We start from the raw sequence: 11,468 nt of genomic DNA, 5'->3' as shown, positions 1-11,468 counted from the left end.
AAAACGGCAACAACCAATCATAAATAGGCTTCAACGGCTGACCAATGAAAACGCGACATCATACATGGAATCTTACTGGTTGATATTGAACCGCACATGGAATAAGTTCAATCAAGACGAGCCGAGATGGATCCGCCGAATCGACGAGTTTTATTTGTTTTGATGTTAAATATGTCAAATGTATCTTAGAAATGTCTGGGAAGAGGGCGATTAAGAGATTCGATAAGATATTCGAGGAGAGATTCGCGATGGCACTGAACAGGTTTTAAGTGCAGGCATATTCTCTGAGCAAGCCCAGAGAAAATTCTTACAAGAGCAGCGTGTATCTGAGAGCGCGCGCGCGGGATTCGCGCTCGGTACATTATATTCCGCGCGCGAGCAGAGATATTCGCGCTCGCGCATCATATTTCGTGCGCGAGCAGAGAGATTCGCGCTCGCGCATTATATTAATGTACTTTCGCGCTACAATAATGCGCTCTCGACATTTGACAGGAAAATAACGCCATACGTGTGTGTGTTATAAGCAGAGTGTGTGTGTTATAAGTAGAGTGTGTGTGTTATATGCAGTGTGTGTGTTATAAGCAGAGTGTGTGTGTTATAAGCAGAGTGTGTGTGTTATAAGCAGAGTGTGTGTGTTATATGCAGAGTGTGTGTGTTATATGCAGAGTGTGTGTGTTATAAGCAGAGTGTGTGTGTTATAAGCAGAGTGTGTGTGTTATAAGCAGAGTGTATGCGCATTATGGACACGCCTATAGACGCAAATAACAAAACAAATACTGCAGGATTGTGTTGGTCAATGGCTCAGTCTAAGTAGTAACGCACCAACAATGCGCCTGAACACACATCGTTTTCAGACCAGCACACCCATGGGTGCACAAATTATTAATTATTATTAAATGAAATACATTATGTATTTGTTCTTTACTTTCCAAAAAGTGATTTTGAAAATAAAAAAGCACATCAAATACACAAATTTCCACCATAGACCCCAGTTTCCCTGTATCTATATCCTTATCAATGGGGCCCAAAACCGGCGTGTGACATCATTTATACACCACTGAAAACTTAGTTCTGTATATGATATTGCATTTCTGTCAACAGATCCTCCTAAATATCACACAATGCCCCTTTAAACAACGTGGCGCAGGATGTGAAAATGATAACTGCGTCGGGCTGAAACTATTTTGCGACAGCAGATAAAAAGTATGAATTGCGAATTGATAATAAAATATTTTCTTCAAAACTATATCTAAATTGTTAATGCCTGTAGGATTAAAATGTAATGCTTTTTAATGCCATTTAAGGCCTTAATTTCGCAAAAAACAATTGAATGACTTTTAATGGTTTTTAATGCCCCGCGGAAACCCTGCAGGATGTGGAAATGATAACTGCGTCAGGCTGAAACTAGCAAAACACACGCCGGGTGTACGATAGAGCTTAAAACCCGCGTGTGACGCATTCAGTTCAATACACTCACTTGAATCCCGATGGAGGAAAGCTTGCGTCGTGGAACGGGGTCTATCGGGGGTTCGTCCGGGGCGAGAGCGTTCACCTGCTCATTATGGTGAGGCTTGGGAGAGATCACCACAGCCGCTGGGATCTGGGGTTCCCGGGGCGCCGCGACAGGAATCTGGGGTCGCGACCCCTTGGCCCGCGTGCTGTCGAGGCTGTCGGAGGAGTTGCTGCGTCCTGATTGGCTGTTGGCCTCGCTCTTGCGGTCGTGCTGGTCTGGGTAACTGTCCTGCGCGGATTCGGTGCTGCTCTGCACGGTGACGGAGATGAACGGTTTGGAAGTGGTTCGGGGGGGAACGGGAGGCGGAGCCACTTTCTTACAGCTCGTCAAACATGTGGAGACTTCAGAAACGGAGAGAGAGAAAGAAACATGCATTTAGAGGGATCCGTTTAACTCAAGTTTAGCATGCAAAATATCAAATTACTCATACATCATATACATCTTGATTATCTTAAAAGAACAAAAAGTCTTCTTCAGTGTCACATGATCCTTCAGAAATCATTCTAATGCGGATTTGCTCTTTTTTTTTATTATTGTTCTTATCAGTGTTGAAAACAGTTGTGCTGCTTCATATTTTTGTGGAAACTGTGATTTTCAGGTGAAAAATAATTTCTTTCATAAATAGAAAGTTCAAAATAACTATTTATTTCAAATAATATATATATATATATACATATAAACACTGATATATATCAAAACTGATATATAAAATATATATATTTTTTAATACCATTTTAAATAATTACATAACATTTAAATAATAATTGAATAACATTTATGAAAATTTGTCACAAATTATCTAAATGGTCACACATTTATTTTAATGTTTGTTTTGATGCTTTTATCACTTTAAAATAAAAAATTAAGAAAGACTGGAGAAATTATGCTGAAAAAATGTATTACATTTTAACATATATTGACATAGAAGACAGCTTTTTTATATAGATCACAATATTATGAAATATTATGAAAGTTTTCAATGTATTTTTTATTATTAAATAAATGCAGTCTTAGTAGTGAACAGAAGATTTCTTTAAAAAGAAAAAAACTTACGGAGCCCAAACTTTTAAGATGGTATATTCAAATTAAATTCATAAAAAAGAATTCAAATTCATAGTCAGAGTACATATAATAGACTCATAAATATAATATTAAAGCTGACTCGCAACAACACACAAACATGTAAAGACTCGGATTGAGGAGAAGAATCAAAGCCTTCTGGCTTTTCCCCCCTAACAACAATAACACTAATTCTATACTATTAATAATAGCACTCATGCATCTCATCCTCACAGCTCGGTGTGTGTAAGTGTGTCTGTGTGTTTATGATGGCAGTCGGCTCTGACGTCAAACACAGCCTGAGACCTTTTTCCCAACAACACAGTTGTTTTTCCAGCCCTGCAGTGTCCTCGAAAACACATGTGGACTCCAAAGACACACTCAAATATCACTGCATTAGATAACAAACACTAAATTATTTTAAACTAAAGAAAGATATGAAGATCAGAAAACATCTGCCATAATGAACATGAAGAAGCTGATTCAAAGACATTGAGACTGTGACATGATAAAGAAAAGTCAAAGTCAAGATCCTGCAGCATTTGAGCGCAGATCCTCAATCTAATGCAATGATATTCTGACATTTAAATACTGGCCAAATACTTTTTTGGGGTCACTGTATGAGTGTTTGACTTTATAGGTTCACTTATTTTATTGTTTGGTTAATTTGTAGGGGGTTAGAGAGAAATAAAGTGGACGGATGCCCAATATAAACCCTGTGTGTGTGTGTGTGTGTGTGTCAGTATGAGTTCACTGGGGTGGAGTTGGCAGATGGAAACGATGGCAAACATAACAAGCCCACAGGAATCCTGTGTGTGTGTGTGTGTGTGTGTGTGTGTGTGTGTGTGTGTGTGTGTTGTAAATCTGGGCGTCAGAGCTGTGTGTGTGTGTGTGTGTGTGTTTCATACTCAAACATCAAGCAAAACTTACATGCTGGGAAACATTTGTAAAGGTTTTATTCCTACATTGTAAACTATAACAAAAACCAAACACATTTAGTGCAGCTGTACATGTTAAACACACACTCATGATGACAGATCGTAAGCCCAGCGCAAACATATGGACAAAAGTATGCATTCATTATAAAACTCTGACATGTATCCGTTTGTGAATGTATGAAGGGAAGTTGGATTGACTAGTAATGCTTTAATGGGATACATTTAGAGATGCTGGGAATGATTCATCAGAGTCATCTTTAATCAAACTAATACAATCTATCTCTAAAACTACTGTCTTCTTCTGATTGTTGCTTAGCTCTAGTGGGTCACTGGATCATGTTACGCAATCACCAATTATTAAATTAGACATTGTTTTAGGTTTAGTAAATGTGCATTCTGTCTGGGTCATAATTAAATCAATAATTTCTCATTGAATCTCCCATTTCACTCTGAACTATGTCACATCACACATCACAGAAGTAAAATGGGTTGCAAATGGCACGTTTTCCTCTCTACGTGGAAAAACATTATGCTAAACCATGATAACAGAAGACAAGAGGATAATATATCAGTTGATAAGCAAAAAGCAAAAGACAGATAACCTGCATGTTGTCAAACTATTTATAATCATCAGAAGGAAATATATTTGGTAAATGTATAGTTTTTCTGCCCTAAAGTGCCCTGATTGTGCTATTTTAAAGCTTCCTAATTGTGTTTAGAGTCTCCTACAACAAGTTTACACGCATCTAAGGTCAAAAACACTTTAATTTCCTCATAATCTCCACTGCAGCGTCAGCTGTTTTCTCTCAGTCTCTGAAACGCTTCCATCGAAGATTCAGTCTCTCTAAACCCCGCCTCTCTGAGAGCTGCTCTGCTCTGATTGGTCAGAAAGCAAACGCTCATTATCATATCTGAATCTCAGCTCTTGATCACAGTAGCCAAGTTTCCATCCACTTGTCAATCGAATTATCTGAAGTTCGGTAAAAAAAACTCATGCGAATAAAGCTGGTAAAAGTGTGTTTCCATCCAACGGCTTTAAAGCGAATAAAAACCTGTGCGTAATGACGTCACGCGCTGTTTTGCGATCAAATTGGTATATCGAATTGATTTGAGACATTTTAAGGTGTTTCCATTCATTATCGCACTGAATCGCACAACATTCAAGCCAACATTTGCGAACAAAGTTTTGCTAGACAAAATGCAATTCATTATTTTTCCGGCAAATTACGTTTCCATCAGCGTTTATCGCATAAGCCGTATATCGATCAAGATAATATCCGATGAGACCGAACGCATTTCATTTGAGTCGATATTCATGAAATTGAATCGAATTTTACTGTTTCCATAAGGCATTTTTCATTCGATATCACTTAATTCGGATAAAAACGTGTGGATGGAAACATAGCTAGTGATTCGAACAGTAACGACGGCGTGGGTTTTACCGTATCAATCTCATCACAGTGGATTTGCTTTGTCAGCAGAAAACAGCGTCTTCTCCACATGAACAACACGAACCAAACTCCTCCAGTCTCAGATACACTACAGTGTTTGAGGGCGGAGCTAAGAGACCCTGTTCAGCCAATCAAGACCAGAGGCTGGAATTATGCTAATTATTTACAAACCTACGCAGGATCATCAGGAAGTGAGACTGGAATTACTGACGACTCGTTTCAGTTCAGAATCACTTCTTTCTTTTTGGAGACATCTGCACTTACTTTGACCTTTAAAACTTTACATTCACAAACAACTCTATTACACACTACATGAAAGATCATATCTCATATCATAACTTACTAAATATCAGATGATCTCTAAAGATCTCCATCACCCAGATGTTATAAAGCAACCTACATTTTTAGTTGTAAAGGTTACATTTCTCCCACATGCTGTATAGACAAACACATTAAAATCCATTCAAAACTCTTCACAACACGAATAGTGAAATCACACACACACACACACACACACACACACACACACACACACACACACACACACACACACACACACACACACACACACACACACACACACACACACACACACACACACACACACACACACATACACACACACACACACACACACACACACACACACACACAAGCGACTGAGTCAACACTGGTGTGTATGAAGGATCCGGTATGAATAATGATGACTTTATCATTGAGGTGTGGCCATGATAATAACAATAATCCTTCTTTCTCTTCTTCAGTGCCTTCACACATCGACTGAAAGCCAGTATAGTTTGAGTTGAGTTCAGTATAATTGAGTTCAGTATAGTTGAGTTCAGTATAGTTGAGTTCAGTATAGTTGAGTTCAGTATAGTTGAGTTCAGTATAGTTGAGTTCAGTATAGTTGAGTTCAGTATAGTCAGTATAGTTGAGTTCAGTATAGTCAGTATAGTTGAGTTCAGTATAGTCAGTATAGTTGAGTTCAGTATAGTTGAGTTCAGTATAGTCAGTATAGTTGAGTTCAGTATAGTTGAGTTCAGTATAGTTGAGTTCAGTATAGTTGAGTTCAGTATAGTTGAGTTCAGTATAGTTGAGTTCAGTATAGTCAGTATAGTTGAGTTCAGTATAGTTGAGTTCAGTATAGTCAGTATAGTTGAGTTCAGTATAGTTGAGTTCAGTATAGTCAGTATAGTTGAGTTCAGTATAGTTGAGTTCAGTATAGTTGAGTTCAGTATAGTTGAGTTCAGTATAGTTGAGTTCAGTATAGTCAGTATAGTTGAGTTCAGTATAGTCAGTATAGTTGAGTTCAGTATAGTTGAGTTCAGTATAGTTGAGTTCAGTATAGTTGAGTTCAGTATAGTTGAGTTCAGTATAGTTGAGTTCAGTATAGTTGAGTTCAGTATAGTTGAGTTCAGTATAGTTGAGTTCAGTATAGTTGAGTTCAGTATAGTTGAGTTCAGTATAGTTGAGTTCAGTATAGTTGAGTTCAGTATAGTTGAGTTCAGTATAGTCAGTATAGTTGAGTTCAGTATAGTTGAGTTCAGTATAGTTGAGTTCAGTATAGTTGAGTTCAGTATAGTTGAGTTCAGTATAGTCAGTATAGTTGAGTTCAGTATAGTTGAGTTCAGTATAGTTGAGTTCAGTATAGTTGAGTTCAGTATAGTCAGTATAGTTGAGTTCAGTATAGTCAGTATAGTTGAGTTCAGTATAGTCAGTATAGTTGAGTTCAGTATAGTTGAGTTCAGTATAGTTGAGTAGTTCAGTATAGTTGAGTAGTTCAGTATAGTCAGTATAGTTGAGTTCAGTATAGTTGAGTAGTTCAGTATAGTTGAGTAGTTCAGTATAGTTGAGTAGTTCAGTATAGTCAGTATAGTTGAGTAGTTCAGTATAGTCAGTATAGTTGAGTTCAGTATACTCAGTATAGTTGAGTTCAGTATAGTTGAGTTCAGTATACTCAGTATAGTTGAGTAGTTCAGTATAGTTGAGTTCAGTATACTCAGTATAGTTGAGTTCAGTATAGTTGAGTTCAGTATACTCAGTATAGTTGAGTAGTTCAGTATAGTTGAGTAGTTCAGTATAGTTGAGTTCAGAAAGCCATTGAACAGTTAAACAGCCCTTGTGAGATCAGCTGGTCTAATCTTGCAGGTTTGTTTGGAGCAGCTGCAGTAATATCTGTGTCAGCGAGATTAGATCGCCTGTGGAAAGAGTCTAAGCTTCTGCATGAATCATTCATTAGGCAAGAAATCCCAGTTTTATAAAGAGCAGAGGCTTGCGCAAAATGAAGTACATTGAGAATGAAACTAGACATTTAACTGAGTCACGGGGGAATGTTAATAACTCACTGAACAACTCTTGTTAATGACTGTTACTTTGTGTGAAACTCAACTCAAGACCTTAATCTAAAAGCAAAGCACTACTGTTCTTAAGTGCCTTAAGTAGAAATCACTTTAAACTTAGGATAGATAGATGTTGTTAGTTTTAAAACCGGATGTGCACTAAATCTCATGGTAAAGAATGATCCATTAGCCATTACTAATTCCTCTTATGACGTTTTTAAAGTTGGCCATTAACATCACACAAAAGCAACTAATATGGAGCTTCAACGGTTAAAAATATCTGAAAACTGCATTTCCCTTCATTAGGCTAAACGTTTTTGAAATGTTCAGTGCATGTGTGTGTGAGGTAAAAGGACACGAATTCTTAAAGCTCCGCCCCCTGTGTCGAGCTCTTGAAGCTCCGCCCCCTGTGCCGAGAGCAGAAGCTCATTTGCATTTAAAGGGACAGACACAAAACAGTGTTTTTTGCTCACCCTCAAAAAGTGACAATTTTAACATGCTATATAAACATATCTGTGGGGTATTTTGAGCTAAAACCTCACACACACACTCTGGGGACATCAGAGACTTATTTTACATCTTGTGAAAAGTAAATACCACCCCTTTAAGTGAACATAAACAGTTTGGAGAATATTTGTATCAGTGGATATTGGATTCGGCCTTAGTGACAGCAGTCTAATAAACCTGCTGCTGTCCGTCGTTAATGTTAAGCAGGATTTTCTAGCAATTTTAGAGTCCAAATTATTTTCTAAGATGTATAAAACGTTTAGCTCAGTACATTAGCTTTACAGTAAGCATACACTTTTTTTCTTCACTTGCTTTTTGAAGTGCTTTCACTTCCGCAAAAATCAGATGAGTGTCTTCTTTAAAAACAAACCTTTATCTCTGTGTTTCAAAGCATGTATAGCCTATGAATTACAACTATTTACGTTCAGATCGATGTTCAAAAATAGCAATTGACTAACTTTTAGACTTAGGGAGCAACCTCTACAATATACTAGTGTCTGTCTATCATAGCCAATAACCTGATGCACATCTTCTCTAATATGTTGTGAGAGAACACAGGCGTATTAATGTGCATATTAAGAGCAATAAAGTGTTCTGCTGTCATCTGCACGGCTACACATGACTCGTTCTATCATTATGAAATATGTCTGAATCTCTCATTTTTGTCATCTTACAATTACGTAAATTCTGAACGCATTATGAATATGACAACGCTAGTATCAGTGTGTGACAGTGATGCGCGGGTCAATGTATAAACAACCCGCACCCGACCGACGTTTTCAATAACCCGCCCGCAACTCGGACCGCAAAAAAAAAGAAAGAAAATATTGTACCCGACCCGCTTCCTGACCCGCGTTTTTTTAAAGTAGCTATAGTAAATGCTCATCGCGTCATGGGCCATAGACGGAGGAACTAGGGGTGCGCATTTTTCTGAATGCTGTACGATATCGCCTAGTGTTTTGTAATAAAGGCTTGATTTATTCATTTAATTCGTTTCATTTTCTTAACAATTAAGATGCTGCATGTGTTTATCCAGTCTAATAGAAGTGCGCGTTTCTCCCCCGACTTTCCCAACAAAAACCCCGCCCCCTAGCAAATACATAAAACTGACATTACTGAGCTATATGCGTTTAAAAGTAGCCTATTAAAATGGCACAATGGCATTGCTCAGTTCAACGTGTTGGGAAATCGGGCATTTTGTCCCGCGTCAGCTTTTATTCAAAAGTTAATAACGCGCTCAACATTCAGGTAAATAAGGATTTCCCGCTGTCATCTCTGTTGCAGACTGAGCTCGTGCGTCATCCTCGCGCAGTTATTCAGCCAATAAAGTGTACACCTATGTATTTCATAGAACATTGTGTCTAGTACTATATAAATTACAAAGGTTTAATTGGCATCTTTATTTCAAACTAACCGACCGACCGCGACCCGAATATCATTAAAAATATTTTTGGATGACTCGTAACCGCGGGTGACCGCGGGTGACCGCAGGCACCCGCTCATTTTGGATCAACCCGCGCATCACTGGTGTGTGATTCAGAAGTGCTGCTTATGGTTGCATAATACCAGAAGACAAAACACGACTGTGACATCATCACTCAAACACACACACACACACACACACACACACACACACATACATTCTTGTCATGTTTGTGACACACATGTCAGGTCTAGACTGAGCCTATTGTTGGAAAGGTCATGTTTGGGCCAGTCATGTAGTTTGGTTATTATGTCAAGGTTTTCATGCTATTTACAAGATGACAAAACAAATCTTATACAAATCTGTTGGAAGTTAATTCACCTTTATGGAGCATCTAAGGTGGTATAAAAATCCAGCTTTTAATGTTGTTTATGTGTCTATGTGGTGTTTTTAATATGCTTTAAGACACACCATGTGTAAGTTCATAAGTCGACAGCATTGCTGAGTATTTTCTGCTTAAAACTGCAGTGAACCAAAGACAGTCTCAAAAACATGGTTTGAAATCGCTGGTGTTTCTGACGTCACACACTACCTTGTAACCAATCAGATCAACGTGTGATCGTCAACCAGTGGATCTCTGAGTGAGTGAGTGGAGGCGGGGCTCATTTGCATATTCATAGAACAACGCATACTAAATGAGGCAAGGGTGTCGAGTTACATTCAAGCTATTTTAATGTATGAAGACATTTATTTAAGGAAAAAACGTTTACATGTGTCATTTTGGTGATCAAAGATGAGTTTAAAGGATAAAATTATTGACTTGAGGGGGACTTTAATAATAATGTTCAATGCCACATCAGAAAAACCTTAAACGTTGTTGTCAGTCAGCACACTTAATTTCGGTCAATTTTTTAATTTGAAATATACCGTGCAACGAAATGAGCCAAAAAAGTTGATCTCTGAGAGGAAACAATATTTTCATCATTAATGCATAATGGCATCTCGGTCCCACAAAAAAGCTCTCCAATTTAGTTCATTATTTGCTGAGAAATATGTTCCTTTTCTTAATTTGGAACATCCTGACCAATAATACGGCAAACAAAAACACAAATCCTGTAAGACGGCCATAAGGAGCTTTACGTAGAAAAAGAGCAACAGAAGTAAAAATGCACAAATGTCTGACAAACGGGGTCATTGTTGTAGTTGCTTACTCGTGTGGAATGAAACTCGGGTGGAATACGAGCCCTAAATCAGAGCGACGCTGTGACCAACCCCGCTGGAATCTGCAGGATTAGGTCATTATGTGGATTTGGCCTTTAGTGTGGGAAATGTGCATAATATGGAGACCATCCCATGACAGACAGAAATCTTTGATAGATGGCTGCAAACCCAGAAGAACGCGGTTAATGCATGATAAACCCGATGTGACATGACACGTTTCCATCAAGATGCTATTAGATTGTTTACAATGAACGTGAAATTATTTATATAGTAAGGATTTTTAACATGACAAGCAAACCTCTTCACTACTTTACATGCAATTTTCATTATTCACTAAGATTTGTGGTTATTTTTACCGCCATTATTCACATATGCACAGCACAAATGATCAACTGTGATACTGACCAATGTTTTAATCTACTTGCATGGATGCAAATCACATTTCTATGGACATAATGGACTTTGACGTGCCTAAAAGTGTCTTCGTTATGATGTTTTTGACCATCAAAATACTGCATTATACACCTTTATCGTGCAACGTTGTCAACATGAACGTTTCTTTAGAACCCAAATATGCAATGCCTTCCTTACAAATCTGTGCCTGACAATATCATCCCCATTCGTCACAAACACACACACTTTGGAGTGGAAAAGATGCATTAGAGTGTTCACATGCCTGTTTATTGCAGTAAAAATCAGCATACGCCATATTTTACTACCATTATGAGCTTTATCACATCAATTTAATCTAAGTATTTTGTTTAAATGAGGTAAAGTTTAATCGCTATATTGCCTAAATCCCATTATGATGGTGCACGTAAACGTAAGTGGCTAAACTTAGAAACAAAAGTTCACCGGCTGCCTTAAAAACGTGAGTAAACTCAACTAAACACTTGAAGATAACCTGTGTTTCAACTCAAATAGTCAACTTTAAGTTCATTTTTGAAAACTTAAGATAAAAATTCAAAACTTGTTACAACAATGGAGTTAAAGTTCAAATAACTTACTGTTGCAGTA

General features: G+C 37.8%; 1 protein-coding gene across 1 annotated transcript in view; it reads right to left on the bottom strand.

Annotated features, from left to right (window-relative positions):
- The window catches only part of dlgap4b (discs, large homolog-associated protein 4b), a gene marked incomplete at its 5' end in the record, with an annotated part of 42,063 nt that overhangs the window by 14,232 nt on the left and 16,363 nt on the right, over positions 1–11,468 (bottom strand). Inside the window, one exon of the mRNA XM_079629495.1 lies at positions 1,478–1,854. Within this exon, the coding sequence (XP_079485621.1) occupies positions 1,478–1,854 (377 nt within the window). The remainder of the gene's footprint in view (positions 1–1,477; positions 1,855–11,468) is intronic.

This window comes from Phoxinus phoxinus (genome assembly GCF_949152265.1).
Source record: "Phoxinus phoxinus genome assembly, chromosome: 11".
NCBI lineage: Eukaryota > Metazoa > Chordata > Actinopteri > Cypriniformes > Leuciscidae > Phoxinus > Phoxinus phoxinus.
The sequence above is the reverse complement of the archived record's forward strand: the minus strand, read 5'-3'. Positions and strand labels throughout refer to the sequence as shown.